At 42.3% G+C, this 19,209-nt stretch overlaps 1 protein-coding gene across 1 annotated transcript in view; it reads right to left on the reverse strand.

Moving 5' to 3' along the window:
• Positions 1-2,082: 2,082 nt before the first annotated feature.
• NPAS2 (neuronal PAS domain protein 2) overlaps positions 2,083-19,209 on the reverse strand; it is a 97,700-nt gene continuing 80,573 nt past the window's right edge. Inside the window, exons 17-21 of the mRNA XM_032678253.1 lie at positions 14,968-15,114; positions 8,785-9,107; positions 6,956-7,348; positions 4,770-4,956; positions 2,083-3,586 (exon numbers count right to left, since the gene is read on the reverse strand). Of these exons, the coding sequence (XP_032534144.1) occupies positions 3,398-3,586; positions 4,770-4,956; positions 6,956-7,348; positions 8,785-9,107; positions 14,968-15,114 (1,239 nt within the window). The 3' untranslated portion in view covers positions 2,083-3,397. The remainder of the gene's footprint in view (positions 3,587-4,769; positions 4,957-6,955; positions 7,349-8,784; positions 9,108-14,967; positions 15,115-19,209) is intronic.

The following is a 19,209-nucleotide window of genomic DNA, read 5'->3' on the forward strand; positions in this document are numbered from 1 at the left end:
AGTGCTGGGGGTGCTCGGTGGGGTCGTTGTCTGTGTGTGTCCCTACCGGGGATGTTCAGTCTGTGTGCCGGTACCGGCGGTGTTTGGTGCCCGCGCCCTCTTTAGCCTCTCTCACGTGAGTTGCGTGGTGGGCTCAGCTTGGCGCAGTTGTGCTTCTAGCAGACGTTTTCCCCCTTTCAGATATGTAGCTCCTGTTCCCGAGACAGAAGCGAGGCATCCCGGCATGGGGCAGTGGCCTGCTGTAAGCACCCCGCCTGGCCACCTGCCCGGAAAACCGGCCCAAACTGAGGGATTATATTGGAACAAGCTGGATCTCGGCTGTAATGAACTAGAACAACAGCCCAGCTCTGTGAAGAGAACTAGCATTGCCTTGTGTGTGCAACAGGGAACAAGTATAGTAATCCCAAACCAGAATGTGTGTACAGGGAAGAAATGACACAGAGCATGAAAAACTGGGTCTTGACATAAATCTGCTCTTGCAACCACTTTGTATCCTTCCAAACAGTGTAATAAGCCAACTTAAAAGAAGGCAACCCAACACTATTTGCAGCTTCTCTCTGTTAACAGCTTACAGTGCTGCTAGTTTTAGAAAGACAAGTGCTCCAAGGCTGAGCATGGTTTGGACATACCACTGGCAGTTGGGAGAGAGAGATGTGGGTGTATTATCTCTGAGAGTAAAACAAAGGAATTTTCCCTTTCTGGGACTTCTGTCACAGTAGTTGAGATCCATCAACTACTGCTTCCACATGTTTTTCTTACGAGGTACTCATGTTCCTTTGTTACCTCTTCCTGCCTGAACTAACAGATTTCTCCTCCTCTTTCCCAGGATAAGGCCTTACAGGAGCAGCTGGAATTTATAAAGTTAGCCTCCAACTTAGCCAATTGGGCTTCACTTAGGTTTGTCTACAGTTTATGGAAAGAGGGAGGTTCCTTCAGACATTAAGTGAAACCTCCGGATTTAGCTTTCTAATCTTCATCTGGTGGGGTCACTCTTGCTTCACTGAACACAAGAATTTAAAGAGATGAGTCGGCTAACTCACACAGGTACCTAAAGATGGCAGTAAAACCACTTTCTTCCAGACCAGATCTATTAGCTAAACACTTCCTAGAGACTAGACTTGATTCCCTTATCTTCTTTCAGTGAAATAAACCAGCAGAGTTGTATGGACTGAAATACATATGCACTGATCAGTGCTACCACCCAGTTTTGCTGTCAAAGCAACAAGGTCATTTTGCCAGTGGGTTTTCTTCAGGAGATTTTTAACTTTTTCAGAACTCAGGGCAAATGAACTTTTTCATTTCTTGAAAAGTTTTCTTCCACTATTTCCAGCTGCCAGTCCAATTACCTCCATTGTTCCTCTATGGCACAGAAACCAGAACACGCTGGTCTCTGGTGATGTGATCCCTGGTACTGAAGGGTGGGAAGGGCATGACTGCACTCTCTTGAAGCTAATGCTGGCTCCAGTGGCTGCAAGCTGCCCTGAGGGCCACCCCCTTTCAGTCCTGCTGTGGCGAATGAAGACATTACTATGCTCAATTATCCACCTCAGTCTGTGTTGGAGGCTGCTGCTCCTGCAGCAGAGTCAGCAGAGGGAAAGCAGACTTGTACCCTATCTGCTCCATCCTGTAGTCAATTTGAATTTAACATTAAAAAGAGTCTGCACAAGGATGCTAAAGTGGAAACCAGACTGTCTACAGTGTGAGCATTCCAGAAGAGATGCGTCACAAAACTCAGGACGGCAATATCTTAAAACACTAAAGCTGGACATGATTCAAAGCCCTTGTGTGTGCTGGGTCAAACTGTTCTTTAAACCATCCGTTTTGTCCTAATATAAAACTGTTTGGTTGGAAGTACAGAGCTGCCTGAGGTCTTTAAAGTTTTAAAATGAACTTAAAATGAACTGTCTTCGCTAGCAGCTAATATAACTTCCTGAGCTATCATTCTCAGAGTCTATGCCATGACAAAAATCCCATAGGATAATACTTGGTTTTGCTAACCATGTGCCAAACACCATGCAAGGCTATGGCTAAGATAAAAAGTCTAAAGTGAATCACATAGTTGAACAGTCACAGGAAAATGTGTGCAAGTTCTGCAATAAAGCCTTTTGGCTATTTTATTTTATTCTACAAATAAAGACAACTGTCCATCATTAAATGGAAAAAAATAATAGTTTGTGTTGTATATAGCATGAAACAGCAGTTCCCTTCACAAAAACATTTCTAATTAATTAGTTTATTACAAAATACCCACTCACAAAAAAGCACAAGCACAATCTTTATACTTGTGAAATGAGTTGATATTTCATATACAAAATAATTTCCACATAATTCCATATAATTTTATTTTATATAGAAATAGGTCATTATTACAACAGCTGTACAATACACTACTTTTTATTTAATAATTACATAAAATCTTTCTTAGAAACATATCAACGGAAAACATACAAAAAAAGCGAAAAGTGCATTTCTTTTTTTTTTCCTCCAAAGGAAAATTTAATCCTAAATGTTACAATGAAAGAGATATGTAATAGTCTGCAGCATCCCGAGTCACTGGGCCAAAACACAGTGCATATTTCTCAGAGACTTGGAGTGGGCGAGTTAGGTTGAAGAAGGATTCATGTTGTACTACTGGAGAGTTGCATGATTGTGCTTACAATTTGAGTTCTCTTTTGCAATCACAATTCATGTAGGAAACAGTCCAGAGTGGGTTGTGGGTTTGTTTTTTTGGTTGGTTGTTTCGTAATGAAGAGCAGTTAGGGTAAGCTGCATAATACTTTTCAGATTCTAAATCAAGGGTTATGAGCTGTAGACCATCTTCACCAATGGCTGGGCTTTCTCCTCCATTGGATGTGCTAGTTTGGCCACAAGAATGAAGAAACAAACTTCTCTTTACAGAAAGTGCCTAGGTTTTGTCCTCTGTGCAGTTGTGCAAAATAATAACAATAATCATAATAAAAATAATCTCTTGTTCTCTCCTCAATAGACCTTTGACGCAGTGCTTTTCATACACAAAAGAAGAACTGAAACAGTGAAGGCCAAATACCTCATGAGTCTGCCAACAGTCTTTTGGAATTGCCAGATAGCTTTTGGAACGACATGCCGAGACTGAACGCCTTCTCCCGTGCACTCATTGGTGATAGAGGCTGCACAGGGTAGTGTTCCTCTTTGTTTTGCTCTGTCAGTACATACTGTGCTCACGAGATAGCGCAAACTGAATCCAGCGTGCTGTAAACGCACTGTCGGTTGCAGTCTGCACTCTGTGGCGTACTTCTGTCATAGAGCTTTGAAAGAAATGCTTGTGCAAAAGCCAGAACAGTAAGTACAAAGTCATTCTCTTCTGCCCCATGTGCCCATTGGTTAAAGCTAATCGTGCATTGATTGTGCTGGTGGGACTCTATCGCAGTGGCTGTGGTAAATTTGATGATTCTGATAAGCTATTCCTTCTTCTTGATGTTAGTTGTTGCTGTTGCTGCTGCTGCTGCTGCTGTGTCTGATGATACCCCATATTTCCTTGCTGTGGTGAGTAAGATGGCAGGAGCAAAGAATCGGGTTGTTCATTGTGCAAAGAACTTGGTGTTTGCACCTACAGATAAAATAAAATGTGTTGTGGTGTTCGATTCTTTCCCATGTTTAAAGATCTTCATCCTCAATGTACAGGATGCTTAAAAATACTACTAGGGTGTTGGCTTTAATTTCTGGAGCTGTTTGGCATGAGGTTAGCTTAACTAATGCTAGAAGGAATGGACATAGATTGCAACAAACAACATTCCAATTAGGCACTGAGAAAGGTTTTCTCTTAGGATTGCACTGCCTGAGATTTGCAGGTTATTCTGAAAAGCCTGTTTAGGAGCAGGGTGGGCAAACATGTCAGAAACGACACAGATGGATGACAGAAATAAAACAAAAATGAAACAGGGATCCCAATGTGCTTCATGCTGTCCCTTCTAGCCCTTCCTTTTTGTGAGTTTACAGTAGGGTGTGACCTTGCAGTGGTAAAGTCAATGTGAATTTTGCAGATGCTTTTACTGGAAACAGTATCTGTCATACTTTTTTTCATTAATTCTCAGCTATGATAAGGATTTAATTTCAATAACAAGAGCTTAATCATTTGAGGTTGGTGATACTCTTTCAATGATGCCAGTGGATACATGACCAGGTTTTATAGACTCAGTTCAGCACCTGTTGAGCTAACAAACAGACACCTCCTTTCCCCCCTTCCCCTTTACTGTAGTATGTGTTGAATTGGGTCAAAAAATAAATATTTTTGCATCTTCAAATCACCTGGTTCTTCCAGGCAATGAGCTCCACTTTATCTTCTTTGCCTTGTGGAGTTGAGAAAATATGTTAATTTACCGAAGGGATCAAGATATCTGATCCAGATCTCATTTTATGTTGATGCTAGTAATTAAAAATCATCTTTTGACTTGTAAAATAAGCAAATTTTATACTGAATAAAGAGTACAGAATAAATCCTAAGGCAGCATTTTTCTCTAGCTAGAAATAAACTTTAAATATATCCAGGATAATCTGATTATGCTTCCAATGTACAGAATTAGTAATTTCCTTTTAAATATTCTGACTGTTCTCACTGCTCCCTTGCTATACTGCTACATGACACTGTATCAGTGTCTCATATGTGTTGCTATCTCTAAAATGGACATTTCTGCCAGGATCACACTCCAGTAGACACATGGAGCCTCGTTTGCACAGCCCATTCACTTTATTACTCTGCATGTACATTTTATACATCACCCTCATTGTCCTACCTGCAGGTAGCGTTGTTGCTGATGCTGTTGGTGCTGGAGTTGCATAGGTGGCAGAGAAGATGGCTGCGAAGGAGGTGTAGTGGTGAACCCTTGGTTTAACACTGCTTGTCCCATCAGTATGATTGGAGAGCTGCTGCTGGAAGTCTGCACTTCCAAACTTTGAAACATTTGTTGGGTTTGAGAATACCTACCAATCAAGAACAAACTGTTGGAAGCAAAGGTGTTCTCTTAGGATAGGGATGGCAGTCCCTAGTCTTAATAATTCATTGAATCACAGAATGGTTTGGGTTGGAAGGAAACCTATAGATCATTTAGTGCCAAGCCCCCACGCCATGGACAGGGACACTTTCCACTGGACCAGGTTGCTCAAAGCCCCATCCAACCTAGCCTTGAACACTTCCAGGGATAGGGTATCCACAGCCTCTCTGGGCAACCTGTTCCAGTGCCTCTCATGCTCACAGTAGGAATTTCTTCATAATATATGATCTAAATCGACTCTCAGTTTAAACCCATTACCTCTTGTCCTATCACTATGTACACTTGTAAAAAGTTCCTCCCCAGCTCTCTTGTAGCCCATTTTAGGTACTGGAAGGCTGCTGTCAGGTCTACCCTGACCTTCTCTTCTCCAGGCTGAAAAACCCCAAATAATTCCCAATAAAGGATTCTCATGCATGGGACCTGCTAATATGAATGACAGCACCATTGGCAGCACTGTTTTCCCTTACTGTGTGCATGAGCTGGGCTTGGAGGGAAGAATGTATCTCACCTCAAAATCCAGATCACATTTTTAGGTTCATTAAAGATTCTGGTTTATGTATGTCTTCTCTTCAGCCACAGCATTCACATTCCAAGCTCATTAAACCAAATGGCCTTTGATTCTGTTTTAATATGCTGAGCTCTGAACTGCAGCAAGAGAGAAGTAAATGCACCTCCTGTCCTGCTGCCTGTGCTCCCCTGTGACTGCCTGTGGGGTGGTGATTTCCTGCAGAAACATGGCTGGAGTTGATTACTTCTTAAGCTGCTCATACACATATTGCCAAGAATGGTCAGCAGTTCCCATCACCATGAGCCCCATTGTAGGAACAGAAGAAGCCTCTAGAAACCCTCTGGAGTGAGGGATGGGACAGAAACAAAACAGTCGTCTCCTCTTGCCATTCTGTTTTTGCATAGCAAAGCTTTAATATGTGTTTTTTAGTGGAAGGCTGTGGGCAAAACCACAATGGAATTATTGCCAACCCAGCCTAATTCTGCTTATCCTGTAATGGGTGATGAGATCATAGTGTGGCTTGTGTTCACTCAACAGCTGTTCAACATTAGGGGTTAGTCAGAAATGCTACAGTCTGGGTACTTGTACTGGGATGTGAGCTCCTATAGAAGAGTCCCATGAGTCAGGAAGTCTACGTGAACTGGGAGATCCATCTTTGCAAATAAGGCCTCTTTTATTCAGAGGCATAAAAGCAGATTTACAATACTTAAATTTGACAAATATAACTCAAGACAATCTTAAACAGCAATAATCAATGTTTAAAAAAAAGAAGTACTGAATACCTACATTCCTGAGGTAACATACAGAATTACTTTTAAAGTAATGAGGTACAAAGAGCTGCCTATTATTCTCGCAATTCCCAATCAAGTACAGTACAGTGACAAAACACAGCTAAAAAAAAAAAAAGTCAGAGTCTGACTGGTGTTCTGCTTCCTTCCTCTAAGTTTTGAGGAGACAAACAACTGAGGTGGTTTGTTCAGCACCTTTTCTGAGGGCAGGGGCCTGTTGGTTCTTCAGTTCTGCTGCTGTAGATCAGGCACAGCTCCACTGGCATAACACCAGTGGCTCAGTGCCTAGAGAGCAGAGGTTTTCATGGCACCAGTCATTTCAACCAGGTCAGTGCTGACTTTCTCTCTCCCATTTATTGTGATGGGTCAGAAGTTCCAGTGCTGAAGCAAGCAGCATGTGAGGGGCAAAAATTTCCCCAGCCATGGCTTGTTAAAATGCCACTGGCACATTGTATTTCTCTCTGTCATCCTTCCTGATGTAACCAGGCAGGGTAAGGCTGAGCCTGACACTGGAAGGCAGGCTTGGCACAGTAACACATTCATGATATTTATAACTACTTTGTCATCTTACGAAAGAAGGCCATTTCCCCTCAAAAGCAACTTTGATGTTTTATCTTTGACAAGTCACATACTTAGCCTGGGATCCTGCCATGCTGAGGTCTGAAGGGTGTCTTGCATTACAGGACCCAGGCATCATGGGCTGAATAGGCTGGCTGAGTAACAGTCTGATGCATGGGAAAAAAGAAAGAATGACATTGCTAGAACAGAAAGACCACACATTTTGCAAACAGAAACAGGACATTTTCACAGGCATGGCACTAGGCTGTGTGTTAGGAGGTCTGACCTCAGCTTCTAGCTGTGGCAGGCACATCCTGGGCACTTGGAGGAGAGGGCTGAGGCTTGCCCTCGGGGGTGATGTGGGTGCCTGGCACATGACTAATAAATCATGTTTTTTTATTATTATCTGCCAAGTATCTGGCTGCTTGAGTAATATATTACAACTTCGGTTAAATTCACCTTGTGGTCTTTAAAGCCAGTAGCAAGATTTCCATTTTTCATAATGCTAAGGGATCAGACACCTATGCTCAGGGGGTTTTAATTCACCACTGCATTACTCCAGTTACAAGATCTGATCTGCTTTTTTACTGCTATTTTCACTCAGCAAAACTAAAACATTAACTATTTCTAAATTTATGATCTGATTAGTACACTAATACAACCCACATTTATAATTTCCCCACGAGCGTGGGGTTTCAGGGCAGCGACATTACTTTTTCTCCTGCTGGTGGGGATGGCTTGTCGTCGAGCCTTCAGGGTATCGGAGCGCCGCTGTTTTGGTTCAGTGCCTAGCTGGGTACCAAGGGGACCCTCCCCCGCCCGCGCAGGGGGTCCCGAGGCGGCGGGGGCAGGTCGGACACACGGCCGGGCCGTACCTGAGCTGCTGGTCGTGGTTGCAGCCGGGGGCGGGCGCGCCGGGGGTGCCGCCAGGGGGCGCGGCGGGGCCGCCGCCGGCGGGGGCTGCGGCGAAGGGCGGGGGCGCGGCGCGGGGGGGGGCGCGGCCGCCCGGCGCCAGCTCCGAGCTCCGCGCTGCCTTCGGGCCCTGGAGGAGGAGAGGAGGGTGAGAGAGCCAAACGCGAGCAAGAGCACCCGGCGATGCCGCCACCCGGCTCCTGTCGCGATACGCGGAACGACTGTGACACCCGCTGCTGCCCCGCGCCCGGCGGCGCTGGGAAAGCAATGCCCAAGCGAACCCCCCCATGAAGACAGGAGCAAAGTTAGGTGTGAGGAGCTGCCGCCAAGGGCCATGATGGGAACAAACCTTATTAAAGCTAAAAATTGTGCGTTTTGGTTTATTTTTTTTCCCTATTTCACAGAATCACAGAATGAGTCAGGTTGGAAGGGACCACAGTGGGTTACCTCCCTGCTCAAGCATCCCAGAGCACATGGCACAGGACTGCATCCAGACGGTTCTTGAATATCTCCAGTGAGGGAGACTCCACAATGCCTCTGGACAACCTGTTCCAGTGTTCAGTCACCCGCACAGTAAAGAAGTTCTTCCCCATATTCAGGTGGAACTTCCTGTGCCATTGCTTTCTGCCCACTGAAATCTGTATTTACAATACAGATACACTCTTTATTTTAATAGAATCACAGCAGACACAGGCTTTGTTGCATTAGTTGTGTCCGACAGGACTTGGGGAGCAAGTATTCTGTGAGGTCTCACTGCTGGCACCACTACTGCTAGTTTCCAGTCCACTTGGGGACTGGAAGCTAGCAGTTTCCTGGTTTCTTTCAGGATCACCCAAAGAACAATTAAGTCACCCACACCTTTTGCATGCACCCCTCGCTCTGTTTTCGAGTTGAAACAGCTGCTCAAGTAACCCTCCCGGCTGAGGTCTTAAAAAAGAGATTTAAGCTAAAGTAAATGCTATAGGGAAACCCTTTATATAGACTCCCTTATAGAGAAGAATGAGGAAGGGAAGGCAAAGGCATATACTTACAGGATTGACATGATTTTACTTCCTTGCTTAATAACAGCTTGGTGTCTTCTTTCCACCTAAACACTTCTCTATTCAAAGAAATTATTACCTGGCTCAATATCACGCTTGCTTCTCTCAGTGCCTGCTGGTTTGTTGTTTGTGAAGATGTGATTTGCCCTTGGAGTTGAGGACTGGGTACAAGCTGCTGCTGAGAAATGGCCTCTGACCTCTGCTGTAGCTGTTGTGGGTCCAGCTGCTGAGTATTGCTAAAGCTCAGGGACACTGTTGGCTGCTGTAAGAACATCTGGAAAAGAAGAGGGGAGGGTTTTTTTACATAGCCCAGCTGTCTTGAATAATGAAAGTGACAGAATTAAATCCAGAAATATATTATAAAATAAAGTTAGCACATTTCTGGATTCATTATGCATTTACTGTTAGTTGGAAATCGCCTCTCATTCCTACAGTAGCAGTTTTGCTGTCTAGTTTCTTCATTTCTTGTTCTGCAAGTGCACCCATTACTAGTGAAATGCATCCTGAAGGTAAAAGTTCTCTCTCCGTGGGGCAGGCACAGCCCTCATAAGAGCAGTTCCCAGTACATTCACTGTACATCCTGACCAAAGAGAAGAGAGTAACTCCATGTCTTTTCAGTCCTTTTCTTTTTCCTTTCAACAATAATCTGCCTGCCTTTCGGACAGGACTGCTTTTGAATTTGTCTCTGGAAATTCAACACCTGACATCCAGCTGAGTCTTCAAATGTTTTTAATGAGGCCACAGTCAGGCCAGAGCTCTCCATGCTGAATGGCTGTGTCCTTATCATTGAGAGGATGTGTAAACAGACAGTCGCTGTCATTTATCTGATTTCCCATCAGGTAACTGTCGCCTGGTGTTCTTCCTAACTGTGCCATGCATTGGACTTGTGCAAAAGAGCTAGCCCTTCCTCTGTTAGAGTTTCTGTAAATGATGTTCTCTTTTTTCCTGCATTGCAAGATGAGACTTTCTTTTTTAAAAGTTATAGGACTTGGGAATTTTTGCTTTTCTAGAGGCTATTTCTTTTATTATAACTGCAAAGAGGAAAAAGTAATCTTTTAAAACTACACATTATTAATGCTACAAGCCCTCTTTGCAGTATTTTAAACCTAGCCTCCTGCCACCAAGGACTGTATGGAGATACATGTCCCATGCAGTTGAAGTCATTTTTGGAGCTGACTCTGATTCCATGCAACTGTTACGTTCATGGAACTCCATGAATTTAAGTGGAGCTACTTAGGTTTTAAATGAAATGAGAATCACAATTACTCTCTTCATTATTCATCCATCAGTCTCATGCGTAGCAGTATGTTTGAGGTACACCCAGTAATCAGTACACCTTTCTGCAGCTTATTGCTATATTAACAATTCCCTAAACTATCATGTCCCCTCTAATTTTTCTTGGAAAAAGCCCATACCTTTCTCTTCTGGCACAATGCACTGCTTTTCTCTGCGTAAGTGTGGCTTGATCCATCATGTTTGTACTTATTTATCTAGTTTTTAAAACACAATTTTTATTTAAATATGATAAATTTTTAATGAATTTCTGTGTGCCAAGATTTTACTCAGAAAAAAGGTACAAATTTACATTAATCAGCTGGGAAAGGGGGGGCAATTAAGGAAAAGCAACAGCTTGTTTCAGGTGCTGTAGGCTAACCACATCTCAGAGATGTCTGATAGAAATAAATGGGTCAAGTGACAGAGCTGAGGCTGCTCAAAGCACGTCTGAAACTAGCTCCTAGTGTTTTCTTTTAAAAAACACTGTTCACTGAGTTTGGAGCCATTACATATCAGAAAGACAGATGGTCTCACAAGTTCTGCCAAGTAAATAGGTCTTATTATGAATAAATCAAAGACAGAAATGATGAAAATTCATTTTCTAGTTTATTTTCTGTACATAGAAGCTAAGCTTCAGACATGTTTAGTAAATGAAGTCACTTGATTAGCTCTAGCAATTAAATTGGTCACCACTGATATAATATTTGATATAAACAATTTGATATAAAATTCAGAACAGGTGAAGCAAGTAGTGCATTTCAAAAATGTCAGAGGGACTGTGAGCCCAGTGGTACTGGACAGATCACTGCAAATTAAGACCTTTAGGAGGATTAGTTTAGTGTCTTCCCTGTTTGTGGCACACAGCACCAGAAAAATACTAAGTTCACCCAATATAAAGTCAACATCTATCAAGGTGAATGTTAAGCAGGCTGTGAACTTGCAGCAAACTACTTACTTAGCAGGGGCCTCCCTGTGTGCATGCCTCACTTCAAGATGAAGGCCAAGGAGCTTATCCTCGAAAGCAGAGTAACCTACTTTGCAATTACCAGAGTTTGCCACTGGGTAGGAATGTGCACAGTAAATGGTTGGCAGCTAACGCACTCTAAGTTTAGAATCAAGTTTATCCCAGTAAACCCATTTCATTTGTTCACGTGTTCCTACCTTGAGAGGGCTCCGAGTGGTTCATACCTAGGGACTCTCTGTTGCCATTATAATGGCCAAAGCAGCATTGTTACCCTCTAAACATAAATGACGTGGAAAAAATTAAGCTCAGAGCAGGAAGCAATGGTGACTGCGTCCCTGCAGAACTGAAGACTCAAGATGCCTTATCAAAACAAGAGTTAATCTGAGAGAGGATCAAAGCGTGGAATTCCTACCTGCTAGTTAAACCTAAAAGCTTAATTTGTACAAAACCTAATGGTGTTTTTTCATAATGTGCCTCTTTTATGATAGTCCTGCCTGAATTCCCCTGAAACATTGAAATATGGCAGCTTTAAATAACAGCAGAAACCTCCTAATAAAAAATGATTCTTTCCCAGTCTAAGTAGATAAATTAGCAGCCTCCTAACTGTACTGCTGCTAATGACATGTCTTGTTGGTGATTTTGTAGACTGCAAGGTCAGTGAAGCATCTTACAAATATTTTTTAATTGGCCAGATTGTTAACATACATAGCAAAGCAGCGAGGGAAGGGAGAGACCCTCTGACACTGCTGCCCCTTCATTCCAGGACAGATGGTCCCTACAGCTAATGGGTGAATCACACTGACAAGAATCATGAGGAAGACATCTCTTTGACTCTACCTGTCGTTTGGATAATTAGGGGATTATAGCTTTTGGGCTCATCATTACAGGCATCAAGACTCTATGTAAAATATATGAAGATGAGAAGCACAGCACTGGGAAGCTGAGATTCACTGACTTCGAAGGGAGCCCGATTTGCAAATGACGGGTAGCTGTGGATAGTCTCGACTGTAGTTCTTGCAAGCTGGTGAGGCTCAGCCCTTCTGCCTTCCTCCCTATCTACAAATCATTAGCTAGACTGTTCAGTTCTGGAGCAGACACAGCATCCTTCAGACTTCTGAGGTTACTCTTGCTGCTCTTGTCCTGTTTGTCAGGAAAAGCAGTAACAAGGATTTAATGGGGTTTTGAACACCTTTATTCAGGGCCTGTAACCCTCCCAATGGTTTAATCTTTCACTGCACAAGGCTCTTGCAAATAGTTTCTAACGCAGACTACCGTGCTTAACATCTGTCCATCTGGGAAAGCATTTCCTGGTGGACTGCTGTACTGCAGTTTTGAAGATCTTTGAAGGAAATGAAAATCAGGCTTAATTCTCCACAGAGCTACCTATACACTTCTGTGAGGAATGGAATGAACCGGTGGGGATGATATGCTAATAAATCAGCTAATGAGGGAAAAGCAGGGAACACTTCCCCCTTTTCAGACAGCCTTCAGCACTCCCCCATGCTTACAGCTCTTCTTCACAGAGTATTAAAGAGACCAGAAACGTGCTCGATAGTAACGCTCACCTGTTTGCTACTATGCTTTGTAGCTCTGATAATAGACACAGATCAATGTCTGCAGACATCCAGCTCCCTGAATGATGAAATCTGTGTGGCAAAGCACATGGTTGAATTTCTGATTTAACAGTTTACTCCTTGCTGCTTATGAGTCACAAAAGAGCTGCATGCAGAAGTATAAGGCTTTCTTTGAAATCACAAAGTAATAGGCAAGTAAAACAAAACTAATTCCTGGTCTCAATCTATCCCTGCAACAGCACAGTAATTTCTTTGTATGTTTTTTGTTTTTTTCACTTAGAGAAAGTGGGAGAAGAAAAAGGCCCGGCCAGGAGTCAGTGTGACTGCTCGCATCTCATTGCCTTATTCGTTTGCTCTGAGACCACAAGGCACCTAAAACACAGAGGATGACCCTCCCCATCCAGCACTGCCCCTTCAGGCAGATATGCAGCCCCTGCATTTCCAAGCTGCCTTCTGTTCTCCCTGCCTCTCACTTCTGCATCTGCAGTAAGCTGGGAAATGGTTGGTACTGACATCAGAGAACTTGCAATGGTCTGAAAATACTTGGTCCAACAGTCTTCATGAGAGAGGGGATCACCAAAATGGTATCAACTCAGAGCAACAAATTGGTATGGGGTGGGCAGGACAGAACTACCCACCATTTACCCACTGTGCCTCCTCTTCTCTCTGCTTGAGCTTCCTCTGAGCACATCTGAGAATCTGTCCCATGGTCTTTTGGTTGTTAAATGACCCCTAGTGCATATAGGAGACAGTTTTCTAAAAATAAAATCTGTTTCCTGCATATAAGGATGTGCTCTAATCTTCTACTTTTGCCTCAGTTACACAAAAAAAAAAAAAAGAGTGTATATGACTATTGAAGACTTCACTAGGAGACAGTAATGGTTGTCACCCAATTAAAAAGAGAGGAAGTGAGAATATCACATCTCTTGATACTCATAATAGCAATAATAGCTTTCAGACATATGACAGAATTCTGAACTGAAGGCCACAATTGCAGAGAGACTTTCCCTTCCCATTAATCAAAGTCAATAGAGAATCAATAGAAGAAATGCACTGAAGCTAAACCTGGTCTACCTATATGCTTATATGGCACCAGGAACAGGGAATCCTGGGTTTGGGACCCACAGTTGCACCGTCTTACAACAGTGCACATGCAGCAACTTAGGTGGCAAGGTTTCTAATTTGGCTTCACGGATCCCTTAATTGCCTAAACATACAATCCCAATTTGTTTTAATATGTGAAACTGCATTTCACAGATGCTGATGATGGGTGAGAGTCTATTTCTGTGTGGAAGTCACAAGCAAAATTCCTGCTGACTTCAGTAGTTCCCAGGTTTTCATCCTGTGCTTAAAATGTTCTCTGAGACGTTTGTTTCTGTGACAGAGCTTGTCTTATAAAATAATCTTGCTAGTATAATACTCACAGAGGGTCCCCAATGCAACATTTCTAACAAGGGTCATTTAATCTGGCATTTATAGTTAAATTATGAGGAACATAGCAGTAATCACCCCACATTCAGAAAACTTCCATAGAACTGCATGATTTGTCTATATGTTGTTAAGGGAAATCTGTGATGTACTAAACTGCATTTGCTATTATTTCTGAGGTTTGGTAGACATAAGGGGTAGTAAAAAGCAGATACTGTACTAGAGAATTCTAGCTCTGTGTAGGAGGTATCAAAGCCAGAAGAAGAGCAGCCTCAGTCAGATTTGCCCTAAAGGCTTAAGCTGGTCCAGTGAAGAACAAATTCCAACATCTCCCAGGTGTGAACAAATGAACATCAGCAGAGGTTCAGAGGTTTTAACATGACAAGGAAATTAATCTCTTGTGCTCTCTATCTGAGCCAGGCTGGGTCAGGAAAACAGGGAGTGACTGTAAGAGATGAACACTATTTGGAGGAATAGCTGGACAGGGAAGATACTGAGCATAAGTGATGTCAACATGAAGCAAGCAGTGACTGGATGGAAGCTAATGAATCAGAGACACGATCATTGGCAAGTCTGAAACTGAACATTTTTCTACTACAGCTGCTCGGTCTGAAGACTCAGTAGATAAAGTAATAAAATGCTACTGTAAGTGACCCAAATTATTCTCCTCCTCTTATGGTTGAGGTATTTCTTCCTTCTCTTCTTCCAGAGAGCTCTTAAATCTTTCTTGACGTAAGTTATTCAAGAGGCTTTCAGAGGGCAACATCCTCATTCAGATGTGCTGGTTTCCACTTGTCCAGATTTCCTGGACTCGAGCAATTATAAGTTGCCAACTGTATCAATGGCCGTGTGAGAGAGGATGCTTGACTCTGCCCCTTCCAGCAGTTACCCACCTGTACGCTGGAGTCTTGGACCAGGCAGAGCTGCTCCTGTATCTTCTGGAGCTCCTCCTGCTGCCACCGGATGTTGGCCTGCAGGATCCGTGTCCGCTGCTCTAGTTGGTCCTTGATTGTCTGGAACATGCTGAACTGTGCTGAGAACTGAAAGAAAAAAAAGGGGGAAAAATCAGTCATTATAACACAAACAGGCCTCAACAGAACACTGTTCTCTATGAAGGTATTGGTTTCTTGATTGTAAAGCATAGCCACAGAATAAAAAAAATGTTTGTGATATACTAACATCTAGGCAGAGATAAATCTTGTCTACTTTCAATTTTATGCACATATATTATATTGCCTCAGTTAGAATGATCTGCTTACAACTGACCCTGTTCTGTTACAAGAACTGCTTTCGAGAGTATGTTACTTTAAAATATCAAGAGCATCTTAACTGGATGGCAAGTTAGTGCATTATTTTTATTAGCTTGTAGTCTGGAGCCCTTAGTTTGGCATAACTGTTTATTCCAGATGTGTTTCACTAATGCTTTTCTTTTTCTGCACAGAAATAGTAGTTCTTCAATGGTTTATTCTGTTGATGACTTAGTAAGGCATCACACAACAGACCACAATAAGCATTTTCTACATTTGTACAGCTGAGTAGTACTCAAGCTACAAGAAATACTCATTAAGTTATTTTTATATGTGATGTAAAATGAATAGCTCAGCTCAGTGGGAGAAAGGCTGTTCTAAGTAACAGTATAAAATAGAGATCACTAATCAAGGTCAAGAAGAAAGTGCAACTCCCAATAGCAGCAATACCTGGCACAAACTGGAATTATTCAAGAACTGTGCAGGGGACTAACACAGCAATAAATTCCTAGTTTTATTTGGTGTTTTCAGGTATAATTCAAAGTTCACCAAAGTTAATTATAACCTTAAGAGGCTTTGGAATAATTGCTTTGCATGAGCTTATATTCCAAAAGAAAAAAACCAGTCTTTGAAAAAATAAAAAAGAACAACTTCAAAAAATCTGTAAACTTTTCCGTAATCAAGACATCCAAAATCCATCTGAAAACATGTGATGCTGGGAGTGTCCACGCAAAAGAAATATAATAATTTTGATGTGACTTGAAAACGGTGCCCTGTTCCTGTAGTTGTTCCACTGGCTCTGTGCTAGTTGGTGAACTGATGCATGCTGCTGGAACCTTTCTGCTCCACAGTGCATTGGCTTACACTGTTTCTGGCTTTTTAATAGGAAAACAAAAATGGAAACAAGATGGGAATTAAGGAGTACTTTGGTGATAGCAACACTTTACAGTTAAATGAAATTTTTGGCTACTGAGAGAAATCTAAATGTGACAGGTCAGATTTGTATCAGCTAACTACTTCTCCTTAAACCAGTAAAATATGTGAAAGTACCTTTATATTCCCCCTAGCAAAGCTGAAATCTCCAAGTAAATGGCCCTTAGGAGAGAAAGAATGAGAATTTCAGAGAGTTTACTTCTATTTACCAGGCAGAGGGTAGCTTTTCCACACCATCTGTGAGGTGTCAAGGTGGAGGTGAGTTTCACGGCCAACCCTGTATAGGGGGAATGAGGGCTGCTAAGGTGGCCCCTGCAGCTGCTGGTGGCCGAGGCCTTCAGAGCCCACTTTGCTGCCAGAGGTACCTGTGAGTACTCGCAGCTTGCACTGTCTGCCCAAGGAGGGACGTGAGCCCTGGGCCTGTGCTGTGATTCACGATGCTTTTGCCTTCAAACAGCTGCTGTTTGAAGGCTATCATGTGCAACCCAGTCCTTTCCCAGGGCAGAAAAACAGTGTCAAAGCTCACAAAGGGAAGTTTATGTTACTTCTAATTGGAGTTAAAGGGAAGAAGCCATAGCAGGGTCTCTCTAGTCTATGTATAAAGCATTTATCCAAGGAATGGTTGAGGCAAAACCTCAGATGTTTGGGAATAAGGACAAGTGACTAAAAGGGGCATGTGGTGCTGCTTGTTGCAGCCCGACCCCATGTTTCTGAAAAGTCCCAGGTACTCTGATTTTAGGAGTGGAATGATGCTATGTAGCAATGACTTGCTGAGATGAGATGCAGCTAATTGCTGCATTAACCTGGGTCTGTACAGAAGGATTTTTTAAAAAGACAAGTCTCATAATCTAATTATCTCTATATGAACTCTTTTAGTGAGGACTGACTACTCACAGTTTTTTAAAAAGATACTTATCAGAAAGGAATTAAAAACAGTTGCAGCCAAAAACTTCATTTTAACTGCCTGGCTTGCTGATGACAGTCTTTTCATTAATGTGCAAACTCCTTGAAGACACTTTGGGAAAGGAACCTGATTTTCTTCAATTGATAAACATTAAGGAATTTTGTAACAGGTAATTTTATAATCATTTTATACTTCAACAAGAAACGAAATCCATTTCCAGGCCTTACTTTTAAATTTGAATTTGCTTTGCAAAGTTGCACACAAGAATATATTGCTGTTGATTTTAAATTATTATTCCTTCATTTTTGGGGTCAGGTTTTTATATTTAGCATATTCATCTCATATGGTCTTTTTGTTCTCTTTTTCACATGCTTTTTGTATTAATACACTTAACAACAACAATTAGCTGGTATACTGGAGTGAAAGCCATTACAGAAGAAGACAAGGAACTTTCTCTTTTGCTTTTTTCCCTTTCCCACTCCAACCCCCAAATTGTTGATAACTCTAGCCATGACCCCTTGTGCTTACAGAGCTTCTACTGTTTTTGTACAATCAGACACTAACAGCAATTGACCTGCACCAGAGAGTATTTATCTCAAGATCATTAACCGCTCTACTAATTAAGGAAAGAATCTGTAATTGTATAATAAATTAAAAGAGCTTAACTCAAAATGTTCCACAGAAAACACTGCCCAGCTTTAATTCTGCCATTGGCATCAGATGAAGTTGCTCTTCGTCTCACTTAGGTATTTACAAATGTTCACAGAATCCTCAGAAAAGTGCATGTAATACGCAGAGAAATGCCATCTTTCCAGATAAAGTCAAACATGGAAGACTAAAACCTCTGAGATGTCTATAATTGCAACAGTTTAATCAAGGTTTGTTAATGCAGAAAAAAAAAACAAAAAAACCACCAACCAAAAGCCACAGCAGTAATTTTAGTGTGATTTCTTAGAAAAAAAAGAAAGAAAGCCATGCATTTGGGATCCTATCGGCAGATGTTCTGATAGGAATGGGCTTGATGCACTCGTGCTGCTGATGGTCCAGACTGTACAGGCTGGGGAAAGGGACTGGCACTTCTGGGCTGTGACTCCTCTCCTCCAGCATGGGCATCTGAAAGATACCAGCTGGACCATGCCCGAGGAGAGGTGTTTCTCTCCATTGGGTGCCACCCCAGGCTGCCAGGGTTACTCCCTCTCTCTAGGTGCTGGGGAACTGCAGCCAGGGAAGGGGAACTATGGCCCCAGTGTCTGTCAGGATGGTCCCTCATTTCAGATGTGATGAACAAGAAGATGGACACCTCAAAGACATTCTGTTCCCACAAGTTTCATGACAATAGGTAGCTGGGTAAAGAAAAGAGACCCTATTTGTTTTTTAGCTCAGTTTCCTTTAAATCTTTCTTTTCTGCCTACCTTCCAACTTCCTTTCAATTCTTCTGGCCCAGGAGATGAGCCATATTTCTTGCCAGAGACATGCAACAGAGTTGCTATAGTGTCAAAAATACCAGACTTCATGAAAGCTTTAGCTAAGCAAGTGAGAGAGGGATCCACTTGTCCCTTCCTCCTGCCAGAAAGGCTGGCTCCATGCACCAGCCTTGCAAGGCGCAACCCCTGGGAAACTGGGTTTCATTAGTTTTGCAGTTCACCGAACAACTTGTTCGTTCTTTCTGTCATCTGAATAACACCTGCTCAATCCCAAATGGATTATTAGTGTTAATTATTATTCAGTCATCAACATCCGCTGTTTTGTAGGGGATTTTAATTTATGACAATGAGAAAGGCAAACAAACAGATATTCTAATAGGGAACACTTGGTTTAAAGTAAACCATTCACATTCAGGTGACATCTAGCACTGTGTTGTCTGTTCATTCACACAAGCAAGGCAGAAGCTAAAATGGCATTTCATTGGAGACAAAACCATCACAGCCTTTGCTCAAAATAAAACTAATCAAAGTCCAAGCAGATGTTGCCTGAGGCAGCAGCTAGCTGCTTGCTGCAAGTGTAGTTGTGGCCACTTAAAATGTTTGTCCTCACTGCTGCCACTCTGTAGT

Source organism: Chiroxiphia lanceolata, chromosome 2 (genome assembly GCF_009829145.1).
Source record: "Chiroxiphia lanceolata isolate bChiLan1 chromosome 2, bChiLan1.pri, whole genome shotgun sequence".
Taxonomy (NCBI): Eukaryota; Metazoa; Chordata; class Aves; order Passeriformes; family Pipridae; genus Chiroxiphia; species Chiroxiphia lanceolata.